We start from the raw sequence: 18701 nt of genomic DNA, 5'->3' as shown, positions 1-18701 counted from the left end.
TAGTTATTTTATCCCTTTAAGAATAAAGGGGGCTATACTGGTTGCGTTTTCTTACGTGGTTCTTTTCTGTTTTTACTTTTTGTCACTTGGCAGCATAGGACTTCAGCAGAGGAAGGAAAGAAAGGCTAACATAATTAGATCTTGAAAGAAGACTTTTAGCCAATTTCTTCTTTGTTCTTTTTTTTAATGATTAAATCTTAGCCTCTTAGTTCTTTCTTGGAGCTTTTAAAAATGTGGGGTCCTGAAATATATGGATCATAAGAAGTTGAATGTTCTATTATCCTCTTTCTCGAAGGATGTTTAAACTTAGATACCTCTATTAAGGCTGGCAAAAACAAAGGTCAGACTTCAAACTCGACTACCTAAATTTTAGCATATACATTTTTAGACACAGATAAAAGTCACCCTGTTTCAGAGATGCTAATTTCCTGCAGCTCATTGCTCAGTACTAGTGATCCATTGAAGTATTGTGTATTCCTTACTCACATAGACCATAGATCATAGATCACATAGATCATTCAAATAGCCCTATTGAAACCAGTGCATTCACTGTCAGAAATGTTTGTCAAGGTGAGCCAGGGTCCACAATCATGCTTTAAAGATTATACTTTTTATCTGCATTTCTAAATTGGTTTTGATTTAGATGGCATTCATAGCTTTAGAGACCATATGAAAATACTGGTCAATAGCTCTATCTGTGACTGTGCTCTGGTCACATTGGATCAAACAACTGTTATAAGCTTTTGCTTTGGATCTTTAATGAATGTTTATTTTGTGTGTGTATAAAACATTAATTTCAAATGTGTCTTGTTTTATAGGTACTGGTGCTGGGAAAGGATCTACCAGTGTTCCTATAACTGTGTCCTATACTCCCTTCATTAAGAATGAATAGAGAGGATTATCAGAAGAGTGATGAAGTGGATGAGAGTTTACAAAATGAACAAACAACAATGTCTTTGAAAAATACATCAGTAGAAAATGGTGAAGGTGATTCCTTATCTAACCAGAAAACAGGTCCCTTATTAAGTGAAGTGCATAGAAACCTTAAGAAGATAGAAGAAGAGAATGGTACAAACAAAAGGGCATCATCAGAATTGACAAGACCAGACAGTACCGAAGGGAACCAGTCTGAAAATGAGCCTATCTCAAAAAGAATAAAGTTGAATTTTTCCAAACATGTTCAAGTAGATGAAGGCAAATCACACAAACTCGCAATTAAACAGGAGTCAATTGCAGAAACAGGTAGTAAAACAGATGGAACTATAAAGAAGGCAGCTGTAGTGGGCTGTCTCAGTGGTGAGACTTTTCTTTCAAATTGCTTGTGCTCACATTGTGATTTCAGTGCTACTGATGATGCTGCATTGAAAATTCATTTGGAAAATAAACATTTACAAGAGGCTCCATCTTCTTTCCAAGTGGAAAAAATCCGTGTTAGCTGTATGGTTGAAAACATAGATGTTTTTAAATGCAAAACCTGTGATCAGTTTTTTTCGTCCTGCCCTGATCTGGAAAAACATATTCAAGAGAGCCACTCAAAACAACCCAAAGATTATATTTGCCCTCACTGCACTTATGAAGCAGAATATAATTCAGCTTTACAAATGCATGTCAAGCAAGCTCATGGACAATCAAGAACCTTCTGTTGTGATCTCTGCGGTTTTCAGTGTGTTGAGGAGAAACTCTTACAGTCTCATTTTCTTGGCAAGACGCACCTTCGGCGTCAAAATCTTGCTGCACGAGGAGGATTCGTACAAATATTGACAAAAAAATCCTTGAATAAAAAACAGTATTCAGCAGTCAAAGAGAAGAATGTGAGAGCAAAACTGGGGACCAATAAATCAAGGACAAGAACTGCTGATTCAAAAGAATTAAGAAATGCTCGCAATAAACTGAAGTACTCAAAAGTAAGCTTTTCTAAACAAAGTGATGGCAATGAACTTTTTGTCGAAATGATACCTTCTAAAAATATTTCCACTGAAAATACAGAGACTGTTACAGAGGAAAAAGTATTTTCCCTCAGCGCAGAAGGAAATCATGATGTCTCAACTCAAAAGAGAGAAATATCAGGGTCCTCAGATGACAAACTGGACCAACCAGAACATACTAATAGTACCAAAAAGATAACTAGCATTTTAAATACAGGGCAGTTTGATAGAACAGAGTATAAAAGAAGCATTTTATCATTAAGACCATCTTTCAAGAGAAGTACCTCTTTCAGATTAAAAAGGCAGGTTAAAAGAAGATATAATTTATTAGGTATTAATAAAAAAGGAAAACCTGACTCTCATACAATCCATATGAAGCACAACTACAGTATACAGCATAAACCAGGCAATGTAATACCCAAATCTTGTAAAGAATTAGAATTGGATAGCAGTCAATATAAGGCTACCTCAGAAACACAGGATCTTGCTAAAGATAGGACAAACATGTGCTCTTCCAGTACTGCAGAAACTGAGGATCCTCAGATGAAACTCTTGGTTGGCCATGGTGTTCTACACACTTGTACTTACTGTGGTCAGGATTTTCAGAACAGAAAAAGTTTAGAAATTCATGTTATAAGCCATTCAACTAAGGAAATGTTGTTTCAATGCCAGATGTGTAGCCACTCATCTTTAATCAGGGAGGACATGGAGCAACACTGTCAAAGCAATAAACATCAAATGAGAGATTTCAGCTTTAATTGTCAGGTCTGTTCATTCCCTTGTTTGAGTGACATAAGCCTTAGAAGCCACATGAATGAAGAGCATAATATGCCCCATAATTGTTCTATTTGTCATCTATATTTTCTAACTGAGGAAGAACTGATAGAGCATAAAACATCTGAGAAGCATGTTAGTTTGTCAGCTCAACAAAATACTTCTCCACCAACTAACAGTGATTTATCTTTGCAAACTGTAGCTTATGCTATTTCAGAATCAAATGATAGCCTTCACAAAGTTGGAGATGAAATAGAAGTGAAGAGGCAGGAGGAGGCCCCAGAGCCATCTGTGGTAAATCAGGGAAATGAGCTAAAGCACTCAGTTTTGAGCAAAACCCAGTTTCAGTGTAAAAAGTGTTTTTATAAAACAAGATCCTCCACTGTTCTTACAAGACACATAAAACTTCGGCATGCACAAGGATATCATTTTCTTTGCAAAGCATGTAACCTTTATTCCCTGAGCAAAGAAGGAATGGAAAAACATATTAAAAGAAGCAAGCACCTTGAAAATGCCAGAAAAAATAATATCGGTTTACGTTTTGAGGAGTGTATTGAAAAGGTATATGTAGGTGCAAGTGACATTAAAAAAATAATGGAACCTTCCATTTCTGGGAATGTGAATTCTGAATTAGATAAAAGCATACAAATGCCATCCTCTACTTTAGAGAGCCTATCAACCGTTAAAGACCTAGTTCCATCCAGTGAAATTACTGAAAGTGAAATAATTTTGGCCCATGCACCAAAGAGAGGGAGACCGAAAGGCACCAGCTCTAGGACGTGCATCCATTGTGGTCTTCTGGCCTCCAGTGTGACAAACCTGACTGTTCATATAAGACGAAAGCACAGTCACCAGTACAGCTATTTGTGTAAAGTCTGCAATTATTATACTGTAACCAAAGGAGATATGGAGCGTCATTGTGCCACCAAGAAACATAAAGGCCGAGTTGAAATAGAAGCAAATGGTAAACAAAATCCAGAGATAATTACTTGTCCAGAATTGGGAGCTCTTGACTCTAGTAGCAAAAAGATCAGCAGTCTTATGGGTGTTTTGAATGACAGTATTGAGGATGGTAGCCAGTCATCAGATTTGGATACTTCCATCTTGGAAAATCATGAAGACAACCAGGGAAATACTTCTGTTGAAGTAGAAGTCGAAAATGTACTTCAGTTAGCAGATCTAGAATATACTAAGAACTCTGTAAATATAAAACGACACATACTTATAGAACCAAATAATGCTACCCGAGATTGTGACCCATGTTTTCAGAGAAGAATGATGGTTATGAATGATAACAAATGTGTACACTGCAACTTTATTGCTCATTCTTCTTCTTCTCTAGAATTACACATAAAACGGAAGCATACCAAGGAATTTGAATACTATTGCATGGCTTGTGACTACTATGCAGTTACTCGCAGAGAGATGTCTAGACATGCAGCAACAGAGAAGCATAAAATTAAAAGAGAATCTTATGTTTGCTCTTCATCTGGAGAGGAAGTAGATGCAACAAATGTTGCCAAAGAAATCAACTGTACGTCTCATGAGGAGGATCAACAAGATGCAGAACAATTTCAGACAGTTTTAGGGGAAACAAAATATGCCGACAGTGGTAAAATGGAGGAGGATCAAGTGGAGAAAAACGTATCTGATTGTTCTGCCTTAGATGAAAACACATCTTTAGAAATTTCTAAAGAAAACAGTGCCCGCAAAACAGTAGAAGATAAGATTGAGGAGGAATCTAATCAAGAAAGTACAAATCTCATTTGTGAAGTCTTTCCACAAACTCCTAAAAAAGATGAAGTTGCTAGATTTGATGAGCTGATACCGCTTAAAGCAGCAGACAGTTGTGGCTTGCAGGAAAGTAGGCATGACCAAGACCTACTTAATGCAGATTTCCAGTGCACTACAGGAAATCAAAATGTGTCAAATGATAGTGATGCCCTGAATTTGAATTTCAAAGCAAGCGAGAAAAGCTTGGGAGGAAATGGAGAAAATATTGAAAAAGTAGATGAAAATAATAAAGTTTTTGAAGAAAGATTGCTAACAGAAAGTACTCCAATTGAGCAAAGTCTTCCAGAAACATGTGATGTAGTAGATCAGTCAAACCTTGATAGAAACACTGAGGAAGCAGTACAAAGTATACATAGTTTAGAGGATGACAGAAGTTTCCAAGGGGTTCCTGCTGTGGAGGAGGAAGCTCTTATGGAAGCACAACGTGAAGCAGAAATCACTATAAATAACAACATTTGGGAGGCAGATGGCTCAACAGCTGAGAGTATGCAAGAAACTAGTAGTGAAGCTTTGGTAACTGTTATCAGTTCTGATGATAAAGGAAAGGCAATGCAGAACTTTGGCCAGTTTGATGCTTCTATAGTGCGGCTAAAAAGTCATCAAGATGGTGAGTCCACTGACCACTCTGATGAAGGACAGGTATCAGGTGGAGTGAAAGTTAATGAGCTAATTGTGAAAACAGACAGCTCACAAGCTGGTGGGAAAAAGAAGAAATTTGAAGGTAATTCCACTGGGGAATCGACACGTATTCGTTGTGATGATTGTGGTTTTTTAGCAGATGGTTTAAGTGGACTGAATGTTCACATAGCCATGAAACATCCTTCAAAAGAGAAACATTTTCACTGTTTACTCTGTGGAAAATCATTTTACACAGAAAGCAACCTTCACCAACATTTGGCTAGTGCTGGTCACATGAGAAATGAACAGGCAAGTGTGGAAGAACTACCTGAAGGAGGCGCAACCTTTAAATGTGTTAAGTGCACAGAGCCTTTTGATTCTGAACAGAATTTGTTTCTCCATATTAAAGAGCAACATGAAGAATTATTGCGGGAGGTGAATAAGTACATTGTGGAAGACACTGAGCAAATCAACAGAGAAAGAGAGGAAAATCAAGGAAATGTCTGCAAATATTGTGGGAAGATGTGTAGAAGTAGCAATTCTATGGCCTTCCTTGCTCATATTCGTACTCATACAGGTATGTAAGCCTAAACATTTTGAGCAAATTCTTCAAACAAAAGTGAATTACAACTTCAGCTTCATCTGCTTCTACTATACTTTTGCTTGCTAACCTTGTTAGTATTCCAAGTCCTCCAGAACTCATATAGCCTTCAGAGTGTGCGCTGCTTGATGAACCATTGAAATTAAAAATTACGTTAAGTAGCATGACCCATAGTGGTCAAAGGGCAGGAAACTCGAGGGGTTTCTTGTAATTTCCTTAAATGTATTTAAGTGTGGTCACTATTGCTTTTAACATTCTTATGGATTTCCTTCCCCTACTATAGACTGTAATTATTAATTGGTACTAAAATTAATACTGTGGAGCACTTCTGGCTTTAGAGAATGCTTTATAACTTCTCTCCTATAATCCAAACTGTTTACTTTGAAGTCAGAGTTACACATTCACATTTAAAACCTCAAAGTTAGTTACTTGGTGTTATAACATTCCTGAAGAAATAAAAATAATCAGCATTTCTTTGCTGTTAAATAAGATATGGGAATTAAAGTTGGTCAGCCTTCTTAGAAGATGATATGCAGTGTTGATGTGGTATGCATGGATGCAGGGCCTGATTTAGTTTCTGTGCAAATTAGACTTTTCATTTCTTTTTATGTTTAATTTTAAGTGAAAAATTTAAAAACAATTTTTTGTAGAAAATGCATAAGCTGCAGTTCTAAATTTATGTAAAAATTCACTGCTATGTTTCTATAAACCTGCCATACATTCTTTATTTTAAATAGACAGCTTTTCTAAATCACTGAGCTCTGCTTAGACAAGTGGTGTCTCCATGGTTGAATTTATGAGTGGATTTGAATAATAAATTCACATTTCAATGAACATATTTTCATTAAAACTGTAAGGTTTATTTTACTGTACTTTTAAATAATGGCTTATTATGGAAGCTATAGTTTAAATTCATGCAGTATTTGAAACTTAGTGCATGGTTACAAGGAAGAGAACAAAAAGGTAAGAAACAAAAAACATTATAGAAGGATATTTAATTATTGGCATAGTACTGTAATAGTTTTGTAAGTTTTCATAGGAGGAGGCAAGACCATGAATGGAAAACATGTTTAAACTTAATCCAGGGAAGCATAGACATTGTCATTCAAACATGTTCACATACTGCAGCGTAAGTAAAGTATTCATTTGGATGACCACTTCATATGCCTAATATTTTCAGTGATCTTATCCTCTGTGTATGTATAATGTATATATTGTATTTTTTCAGCAAACATTTAACTTTTGAATGCAATGCTAAGCCTTCAGAGATGCAGTCATGTTCACATGGTCAGAACAGCTGTATAAGCCCTTACTATGCCCTCTCAAGGCAGATAAAACTGAATAAAACTAAGGGAGAAGATGCTAATGGAGTTCTCTTTAGAATTCTTTATGCAACTGTCTGGTCAAGACATGTTGCTTATAATTGATGTGTCCATTACTTGAATTCTCTTGTAATTATAGTCAATAAGTCTTGTAAATGTGTTAAAGCTCACTAAAAGCATACAAATTCAAGAACAGAGTAAGGCTAATAATTTAAAATAATCAATGTAGGCATTTCAGCACTTAATTTCCCTTGTGTGTTGATAGCTGATCATTCTTAATCCATTAAGATTTATTTAGTCGTTTACAATGCAAAATAGGTTTGCACTGGTCACTTGTGCCATTTGAAAATGTCCACCAGGTTAAGTGCAGAATGTAGTCCATTAGTCTTCCTTGACTATATGTATTAATTGCATTTAAAATCAAGTTAATGTGGATGTGAAAGTGAGGTAACTATCAATATATGACAAAGCAACCCTACTTACATAAGTTACATCATTGATTGTAACATTTAGTAAAAGTTAGCATACTTTTTAACAGCTTGCATAGGTCTTATCATCAAGCGTATTTTTATTGTGCTTTAGATTGGTCCTAAATGTACAAAACAGCAGGCTTCTGGGAATAGATTGCAAGTCTGCCATTTCATTTTGCAAGTCATTTTTTTTGTGGGGGGAGCTACAGAACAGGATTTCATCTTTCCTCCTAGCATCTTAAAATGAATTGCTTTTCTCATACTTTGCTTATGCACATTAAATAGTAATGCTGGGATTTTTATTAATAGTTAACTGGAAGAGGGCTTACTCTTCCAATCCCTATTTTTTCATATTTGTGATTTACAGTGCAATTCATATAACCTTTCTTTCCTTGTCTTTATCACAATATAAAGGGGGCTTTGGCCATTAGGAATGGCAGTGAGGGGATGAGATCTACAGTACTAATTGTTATGTACTGGCTTGGAAAATCAGCAGGCCAAACTGTACAATACTTTTGCTTCTTCCCATTTGTACTAGTGTGACAGCAGGTGTATCATGTGGGATGAGCTACTGGTTATTTTCCCTTTCTTTACATTGTTTGTTATGTAGCTAAATCTTAGTTCAGGTTGTAAATGCACATACATACACAAGCACATTGACATCCCTGTATTTTGGCTGTTTAGATTTATCGTAGTTTTGGTTGTTTTTTGTTTTTTGTTTTTTTTAAGGAGAGGTGACGAAAAAATATCACTAACGATTTCAAATTGTAGAATATTAGGTGATTTTTAAAGGCCTTAAATTTGTTCAAAGAGATTTTCACATAGCAAATGAAAGGGAAGGTTATGGTAGAGAGGAGATAACAAGTAAGTCCATCATACATTGACAAGTGAAAATGAGGAAGTATAAAGAGAAACAAAATGAATAGTAGAGGTGGAAGACATTTTAACTTACAATCCATGGAGGTCCCATATGTTTAATTAACAATCAGTATTCTGAAGTAAAATCACCTGCAGCCATGTCATCCTTGTTTGGAATTTCCTCTGGTTTCTCTGGCTGAGGAAGGGTAAGCCTGTTTCATGTCAATATGTCCATACCCCCAAAATTCCTAAGTATAGTAGGAAGTGTGATAATAATGTTGTGCCTTATTAGATGGCACTTGTCACTTTGCCTTAAGGCTGACCACAACTGGGGGTAGTTGTGGAGATGCCATTTTTTGTTGGCTTAACACTGAGGCTCAAAATATTCCTTGTCACCAAAGATCTATGATATCTTTCACTAAAGTGAGAGTTATTAACTCTATTGCTCTAGTGAAATGTCAGAAGCATTTGTTGTGGTCTGTTGTCTTACATGTTCTCTGGTTTCGATTGTTTTACATTTCTTGTTTTAACTATATACTGCTGTTACTACCCCAGCCCTTTTACTTACACACTACAAGTTAAAGCTGACGTCATCCTGTGATTTACTTCAAAGGTACCATTGCCATTTGGAATAAACTAAGAACCAGGTGGAAAACTGATAAACGTAGTGTTATATTTCATGGCGCAAATGAGAAATTTGCATGTGAGGTAACAGGTCTGGCCAAGACAAGACTAGGTTGGACAAAAATTATTTTAAACACCCATTTGATACATGTTTATTTTTGACCGCTGGTTTAACTTTTTTTTATTAATCTCAAGACTATATATATTTGGTATAAAATCAGTGTATATAGATTTGTTCCACCTAAAATAATGATATGCAACTAATTTGAAGTCACTAAATTAAAAGGGAGAGGTACTGTTTTTGTTTCATGTAATATGTACTTGTGGTAGCCTACCTGTATTTGAACGTTCATAGTATATAAATGGAGATGTTAACAGGCATTCAGCTCTGAATATGAGAAATTAAAAAAAATAGTCAAGGCCTCAGTGATTTTTAGATGAGAGCAGTCAATAGGGTAATACATTTATGTACTGTCAGCACACTGTAGTTAAGACTGGACTGAACTATATAGTTTTTCACAAAGGAGCCATGTAAGTGGAAAACAGCAAAGGTCTTGTACAGAGCCCTGCGGGACACCCACGGTAACAGAAAAGGGAACAAATTTACAATTTGATCAGAGAGAGAGAGAAACCAAAAGAAAATAAGGTTGAATCCATAAAATACTTGAATTCTATGCAATAAAACAGTAGTATAAATACTAGTAGACTTCTTTTATCATATCTGGTTATAGCCTTAATATTATTAATTGTGTAATTAGTCTTGAAGATTGTAAGTTAGAACATCAACTTTAACACTTTCTTATTTAATGTGAAGGTAAATTGATTCTATTCAAATTTATTTTATTTGCATGGCTCACTTTATAGAATGTGCTGTTGATTTGGAATGCCACCAAATTAATGATTAATTTAGTTTTATCGGGATCATTTAAATAAACTGGGGTTTTTCAATGTGATTGATAGAATGTGATTGCTGTTAGCTGCAGTCTCAACCTGCTTTTGACATTTAAACATATAAAGCTGACTAGATATAACCATTCAGGTGCTAAATATATTTTACATCTACTTCTAACAGTAGAAATGGAAGTATTAAGAGATCTGGCTTCATTGTCATTGAACTGTGAAATATTCAACCTTGTCTGCCCGTGCTTAGTACTGTTGACTTTTTTATTTCTGTTAGAAGATTAAAATTAAATGCTTCATTTTTCATCAGCTTTTGGGAATTAAATTGAAATTTAAGACTCTAAAATTTTATACTAAGATCCTCAATTTCAACAAAGTATTCTTGGAGGATATTCTATTTTCAAGGGCACAGCACAAAGGTTCATTGATCAAGTATGATATACTGTAACATTTTTCTTATCGGAGCTCTTTATGTATATTTATTAAAGATCACATATTTCATATTATGCTTAACTGTATTGGAAGAAGTACTTCACAAAACATATACTAAACATATTACGGAAAATATGTGAACATATTGTACTTATTTTTAACTGCAGTTGTATGATTCTGATTTATTGATTTAAGGATTTACTGGTTAGAAAATTGGAAAGTGTTGCAGCATACTTTAAAATAAAGTGTCACTGCTGGGTTACCTAGGTACTGACACCTGCCAAATTTAACCACTACATTTCAGTAATAACATAATTTTCTCATAGCAACTGGGGAGCTGGTGTTAATTAAGATAACATATCTGACTTTTCTGACCCAGCAAGTTTAAAAAGAATAGGTTGGTCCTACTTCCTCTGAGAAATAATTTTATAATTCTTTGGTCTGCACTAGGTATTTAATATTAAAGATTGTTCTCGAAATAAATAATAGTCAAAATGTCAATACTTCTGGTTTGCAGAATAATCATAAATTTTTGACCATAAAACAGTCATAAAGGCATAATATTTTATCCACTGTATATTCATACATTGCATGTCATTACAATAGCAAAGTGATGAATCATTCTCTGTATGTGACAGGAAAAATCTGAAATACCAATGGTAGTACAAAATCTATTCAAAGTCAGTGGAATCTAGTAAATTTTAAGTGATCTGTTCAAACATGGTTGTTTAAAAACAAATACATGTTTAAGTTAACACCATTCCCAAATCTTTTTCTAGATATTAAGAGATTTTTAACCATTTTGAACATAGCAGAAGACGTAGGGAAACTTTAATCACCCCATTTAAATGTTATCTTCATAGTATATAGTCTTCTGATTTTAATGCTTTTTCTAAAAGTAAATGATTATTAAAAGTTAAGCAAGTAGTTTCAGTGAGCTTGAACTTAAGGAAACTTTATAATGAGAAATATGGTACATACCCTATCTGTATCCCTCAAGTTATAAATGTATGCAATAGACATTTTTTTGCTAGGCAAAATTCTTAAACAGGTTAAATGTGGGATAGATTTTTTTTAAAAGGTTATTTTTCTCAGGAAATTTTATTTCTTTAACCATGGGTAATATAGTATTTTAATTTAACTCGTATCTTATGCTAAATTTTACTTAGGATCAAAGCCATTCAAGTGCAAGATATGCCACTTTGCAACAGCTCAGCTCGGAGATGCCAGAAACCATGTCAAGAGGCACCTTGGGATGAGGGAATACAAGTGTCATGTCTGTGGGTGAGTAAATTGAAACAGTTTTTACCATGGTTAACCAGGAGAAGAGTGCAGGATATGCATTGTTTCAGAATTCAAAACTGTGATGTGAGCAAGAGTGGCTAAAATTATGCATGCATATCCTCCTTTCCATTGTTATGGTAAATTCCTTAAATACAGTTATGACATTCTTTTCCCACTTCTAATCCTGCACTGAAGATGAGCAATTTTATGGGCTACAAGGTCAATTTGAACCTGTAATCTGTAAATTGACTAAATTATAGGATGTTCATTCACATTGCCAGGGAGAACTGTAAATTCCATTTAAAGACATAAAAAATATATATAATATAGACTTTACTCTGTGTGTGTGTGTGTGTGTGTGTGTGTGTGCGCGCGCGCGCGCGTGTATATGTGTGTGTGTTTTGCTGTACTGTTTTGTACCATTAACAGATCTGTGGGCTCCATTTAGAGAGTTCATTCTTCAGGAAAACAAAACAGAAGATTGACTTTCAAACAAACGGATCTAAAATGTTGCATGCACAGGACTTTTTTAAAAAAAAAAAGTATGTTTGTGTTCTTGTTTGTTACAAAAAACCCTCTTGTTTTTCTTTCTTACTTAATGGTTATTGTTTCAGAAGGGTCATCTGTAATGTTTAATTGTCCTTCAAATGTGTTGCATTTAATAGGAGGCATTGAGACTCCTTAATGCAAAACTAATTAATTTAGCAGAAATGTTTAAAAGGTTTTAAAATGCCATGGCATATATGGTACATCATAGGATATTCAAAGTGGGGTTTTATACTCTACTTTTGATTAAAAATATATTTTAATGTTATTATGCTGGAGAAATTAACTAATGTAACTAATCATATAAGAACAGTTTCTACCCAAACCTGTGTAACTTTCTGAGAGGTCTTATGGCTAATGCATAGAATGGCACAGGCTCAATTAGATAATGCAGTGCACACGTGAATGGTATGGTGTGATGTTAGGGATATTATTCAGCAGGAGGTTCTTGTAGCCAGTACTTGCAATACAAATCTACTGCAGAACAAAATGAGTTTCACGTTTTAAAGGACAAGTGAAACTTCAGCTGAATATACAACTGAATGTTTTTTACCGATTCATCTGTCTGTTTTACAAATAATTTTGCATGTGATGTTGTTAATATTTAGTGCAGTTTTTATTCATGAAAACTGATGGCTGTGATTTTTTTTAAATATGAACTAAACATACGTGAATTTAAGTCCCCTGAAGATCAGCAGCGGAACGATTTCTGTTTTCTCCTTATTTTAGTGGAAAGAGTCCAGTGCAGAATGATACATTTTAGTAGCGCTCTATTTTAAGTATTTAAAAATCCTATTTGGTCTCTCTTCTATGAATTCCCAGGTCTTTCATGTGAAAGATAATTAACAACTGCAGGTTCACAAAACACTCAAAGAGTAAAGCTTAGACTTTGCTTTAAAGTTGTCAACCAACTTGTCAGTGATACATGATTCAGTTGCCTTTTGACTCAAATTACAAAGTTAGTATATTATTTAATTTTCACATTAACAGAGAAATAAATTCTACCATCTCAAAATAGTAAAGTTCATGCTCCCTTTGGGGAGAGAATTAATTGTAAGGTTCATTTAGCACATTTTCTGATATAAAAAGCCCAGTTTTATTTAGTATTGGCATGGTCTTAATATAGTCTTAGAATATTTTCTGGAACAGAAATCATATACGTTGCATAATACTTTACGACTGTTATACTATCAAGAACAAAACGTATTTATATAACTTAAGCTATGGAATTAAGTCTATTAGTCACTTTCCTATGCTAATTGTGTACTACATGCTGCTGAAATGTCATGCTGGTAGCCAAGTAGTTGTAAATTTATGTTTTTGTAAAGAGCCATATCACTTATCTTTATCTACAACATGGATTTGTGGATTTATATATAATAAAACAACCAGCTAAAGACGCATGCAACCATGATCACCCTCTGTGCACAAAAATCTGGTTTATATAGCAGTTTAGTCCTTTTGCAATTTAAATAATCATTACATTTCACTTAATGCTCACCAAAAATGTATGTTAACACTTATATATTAACATCAGTTTAATTGGGAAAGAGATCTTTATACTGAAGCTAACAATCCTGAAGAATTAAAAGTGGATTTGAAGAATAAGAAGTGATCAATACAGTTTGACTGTAGACCAAATAGTGAAAATGCCATCCTTTAATGTAGAAGCAGAGGGGAGAAAAAGTATAATAGCTTGTGCTGTATTTCTGCCATTTTAATTGAAAGGATGGAGTAGTGCATAGGTTAAAAAATTAAGTAGCAACATAAAAAAATTGCTAGGATTGGCTATCGGATTAGTGGCACTATATAGAGCATTGGTACATTAACACCACTGACAATGTCAATTCATTATCATTGATGGCTAAATAATCTTAGAAATGCTCAGTGGACCTATTAGTTCCTGAACATAAGCAGCTCATGCTGCATTTCTTCATTAGCTTTAATTGCTATAAATTTTACCTTTTTAAAAATCATGCTTTAAAAGGTGAAGTGATCTTTCAGGAACATTAACTCTGTAATTTTGTCACAAACAGAAGGTCCTGCACTATGTTTTCTTTTCTGCAGTAGTTAATATTCTGTTCTTTGATTTCTAGATTCATAGCAATAAAGCCCCCTTCTAGTTGTGAGGATAAATTGTTTTTCAAATGATGTTGAATCTGTTCAGACACCCTTTTAAGGTGAAATGTCAGTGCAAGGTTTTGGGTTGCTGTGGTCCCAAAATATCCCTTGATTTTCTTGAAGGAGTGCAATTTCCTTGTGAATCTTTCTATTTAAAAAAATCCAAATCATTGTCAATTTTATTTTAGTCTTGTCCAAACATTTCAAATGTTCCAATATATTGTGTGTACTGTATCATGTAAATATAATTCACCTATCTGTAGAACCCCCCCCAGCACATTTACTGTGTTGTTTTCATTTTTTAATTGCAGTTTAGTTCCCCCCGCACTCCCCAGATACACAGAAGTAACTAAATGACACAGAAATTGGACAGCACTAATGCTTTAACATTTGAAGTAAAACGCCTGCTACTCATTTCCTTATCACAGATGTGTGGTGATTGTATTCCTTTTCCCATACAGCTGACTGGAAAATATATCTGTTATTTGAAAAAGTAGTGTCCGTTTTCTGTGACACTGCATATTTAAATTTAATTTTCAGAAGTCTGGCTATGAAGTTGCTTGAGAAACTATGTAGGATTACCAAATTGTAGTAGTTTCCCAGCATTTAAAATTTTTGTTTCAGTTGCCCAGTGGAATGCAGGAAAATGGCTTATCATGCGCTTTTCACATTTTATGCCTCAGGTAGAACATGAAAAATGCATTGTTCTGCACTTCATATTTTGAACAGAATTTATAGGCAACTTATGATTTAAAATGCATCTACTTTTCTTTTGCCTTTTTCTTGTCTTTGCTTTCAGAAGGAATTTTATTTTTTGGTACACAGTCACATGTTTCACCTATGAATACTATGAGAGAGCTTTTGTATTTAGAAAAACTTCCCATATTTAAAACATACACCTAGATATGTGTGAGTATACACATATACTAAGTTAAAAGGAAATTTGTATCAACATATTTGTGTAATCATTATATCAAGAGATTCCAAATTCAGTAGTCAAGTGCTTTAAGCAGAGAAAATATGTGTTTGCATACGTATTTTTTTTTCTTTAAGTTTTAAGTTACCTTCTCTTTAGGCTCTTTGTAGCTCTTTTAAGTGTCTCCCTATTCTTCATTTTCCAGAGGTATTTTGAAACCTCTGGTACTAGTTGACTCTGGAGATAATGTTAGTATGCTGCTGAATAAGCCATTTACTAAATTATTTTTGTGACGACTCATGTTACTGAACTGTGAGGAAAGTGTTAGAAGTCCTAAAGACTTTGTTTTTCTATCTTGACACTATACCTAGTGCTCCTAAGGTTCTGCTGGTTTTAGAATCTGTATAAAATCCAGTTTTTATGACACTGGTTGCTTGAAGAGCAGCTGAGGAAAATCAAGTAATGTACCTATACTTCGAGCTAAGGAAGGCATATTTGTTAATGTATCTACGTCTTTTTTAATGGAAATCCAATTTGACCTATTACCATCAAAATATCAGATATACTGTAAATAAATGGCTAGTGGAATTTTTTCTCATTAACTCCAGATTTGTTACGTGGGAACTGTTAACAACAGGCTACTTACTGTATGCTTACTTAGCTTTGCTTATAGCATACAAAACAGACTTTCCTGAACTTATTGGTAGGGCAAATGAAATGTATACTGGGTGTTAAAAATGCCTTAGTATACTATAAGTTAACTATTTATTTCTGTGCCTTAAAAAACCCTAAATAGAAAGTTGCAACTCTGCTGAAACTATTTTTGTGTGGTATTACCTAGTTTTTGTGCATTAGAAGGGATCTCTATGTAGATGATTATAATGTCACTTTCTGACCTTTGCAGCTTGAATAATTGTAAATCATTGCTTCATAACGTGTCAGAGAATGTCTGTACTAGGCAATTAAATGGCAGAATATAATAGACCAAATTATTGCCTGTCATGTTTTCAACAACACAGTTAGTATTTGAGTTACACTTAATCATTACGTGCATTAGCAACTTCATTGGAATCCAGCTTCAGGCTGAGCATGAAATACATTACATTATTTAAACCTCTAATGGTAGAAGTCATTTATTTGTGTTGAAGTGTACAACATGCAGAGTTTCATAAAGCAAGGAACACTTGAGAGCTTAATTTATCCAAATCAAAGTCTAAATGCAGATAAACACAAGTGGCAAAAATTAGTAATTTTTATAGGCTGGAAATATTTAAAAATACATGGTTGTGGGTAATTGTAGGCAGCAGGAATAAATTAAAATCACTATTTTTAGTCAGCTTAGAGAACTAAAGCTGTTGTATACCTAAATCATCAAATGCACCATGGAATTGCGTTTTTGACTGAACAATTAATTTCACGCATCATATCTAGAGAAGTATCCAAACAAAAAAATGGTTAATCTGTTTTAAGTTTCAACATTTATGTGTGTTAGAAAGGTGAGTGTTCCAAATGCAAATATTCGTGAATCCTCCCATCCAAACATCTTGTCCGTGTGTGTGCGCTTCCATAAAGGAAAAAAAAGAGCTATATATAACAGTTTTCCATGCTGACATATTTATTTTAAAACAAATTAATATTAAGATGCTTGTGTTATAGGGAATAAAATAGCATGTATTACATTATCTTGCTGATTATTTATTTGATTATCTTTTACAATTTACAAACCGAACATTCAGTGCACATTGCCTATTTTTTTATAACTTAGGAAAACTACTTTCAATCAAAATATTTCTCTAGTAGTCAATAATGACCTTAGCATTTGTTGTATAGATGATGGTGCTGTGCACACTATTGTGTATTGCATTGCTGCATAATGAACCTCTCTTGACTTAGAAGTGCATTGTGAAAGTGTCCAGAAGTTAGGTAAACATCTGGTAACAAGCTAGATAAAGTTAGTTACTGAAAGTGTTCTCCGATTAAAGAATTGTATGCTCCACTAGTATTCAGTATTACAAATGAGTAGACTTGGCAGGATTTGATATTTTCTAATACGTGCCGATAAACATCATTTTCACACTATGCGCACAGGCAGATGGAAAAGTATTTCCATAGGTAATCATTGAAATTTACATAACGGAAATGTAAAGTAAAATAAAATAAAATTCCAGACCGTACGTAAAGAAATCTGGGGCGGGGGCGCTACACGTGTGCATGAGCACGCGCACACACACATATACACACACATGGGGCACTACACACATACGCACAACCTGCTTCAAGAGCTAGAGTTTGTGCTGCTAAGACTGTGCTGGGAGTGGGGGTTGAAGGGGCAGAGCTGGTAGCAGTGGGGCAGTGCTGCTGGCCACTTGCCCTGCCCAGGTCATAGCCAGTGCAGGTGCCAAGCTCCCATGGAGCCCATCTTGGCCTGACCTGGCCCCAGAATAAGCTGGGGGTAGGGGCAAAACTCTTGTGGAGTTCCGCCCAGCCCCTGCACAATAGGGGTAGGGACTCAACCTATGTGGAGCCAGGCTCTGCAGGAGTATAGCTCCTGCCCCAGCTGGGATCTGGGCAGAACGAGGGTACCCAGTGCTGCCCCTTCAACTGCCGCGCCCTCCACCTTCCCGCCTCTTCCTGGCACAGCCTCACTGACATGACCCAAGCTCGTGCAGTGGCCACTGTGTGTGTGTGCATGTGCTACATCGATAAAAATTGAAAAAAATTACTGAAAGGTAAACATAGGTTTTTACCTGTCATTATTAAAAATAAAAAAGATTGAATTCTGCCAGGCCTACGAGTGAGGCAGAAAAACCTAGATGAACTTTATAATAGGTCCTGTAGTTTTACTCCAGTGAATTTCCTATAGAAAAGTTAACTTTGAAAATGTATGTTGTAATTGAATTATTGTAATAATTTAATTATACTTACTGCAGTGAAAAGATATGAAAAATACATACTTCACTGAATAAATGTTTGTATTTGACCGGTGCTGATTTATACTAATATCTGTACTATGTGTAACCCTTATACCATGTACTTCCAGACCTAATTCTGAAGATGCTCATCGCTGTGTGGGTGTGATGCATGTTCTAGTGCGGTTTCTTTAAGGGGAGTACATTCGGAATTAGAAGATACGGTTCTTTTGGATCATAGAAACATCACTCACCTTTATAATTAAGGAGACAATAACCAACATGCCAGGTTTTCTAGCCTTGAAACGGAAGATAATTTTGGCAATTTAAAAAACAAAATGAAACCCTGTATTGTGGTTTCTGGATTCCTATGACTATGCAGTGAACCTGCTAAATTTTTTTCAGACAGTCAACGCCTTTCTTAGGTGTACTGCTTAGGGTTTGAGTAATGAGGCTGGACTCTTTATTGAAGAGCCACTGGGGATTAAAAGCCATTGAGCACTTTTACACGTGCTCCAAGGGTGACAGGGGAGGTGCTTTATTTAGCATGGCTCTGAGAGCGGCTCTTATTAAAGCGCTGCTGCATCTTGTGTATCAGTGTCCCAGC

At 35.0% G+C, this 18701-nt stretch overlaps 1 protein-coding gene across 1 annotated transcript in view; it reads left to right on the top strand.

Annotated features, from left to right (window-relative positions):
• Positions 1-18701, top strand: part of ZNF407 (zinc finger protein 407) — a 465343-nt gene that overhangs the window by 40063 nt on the left and 406579 nt on the right. Inside the window, 2 exon segments of the mRNA XM_019544964.1 lie at positions 819-5688; positions 11488-11602. Of these exon segments, the coding sequence (XP_019400509.1) occupies positions 885-5688; positions 11488-11602 (4919 nt within the window). The 5' untranslated portion in view covers positions 819-884.

The sequence above is a fragment of the Crocodylus porosus genome, unplaced genomic scaffold (genome assembly GCF_001723895.1).
Source record: "Crocodylus porosus isolate Cpor-Errol unplaced genomic scaffold, CroPor_comp1, whole genome shotgun sequence".
Lineage (NCBI taxonomy): Eukaryota > Metazoa > Chordata > Crocodylia > Crocodylidae > Crocodylus > Crocodylus porosus.
This window is presented reverse-complemented; position numbering and strand designations above follow the sequence as displayed.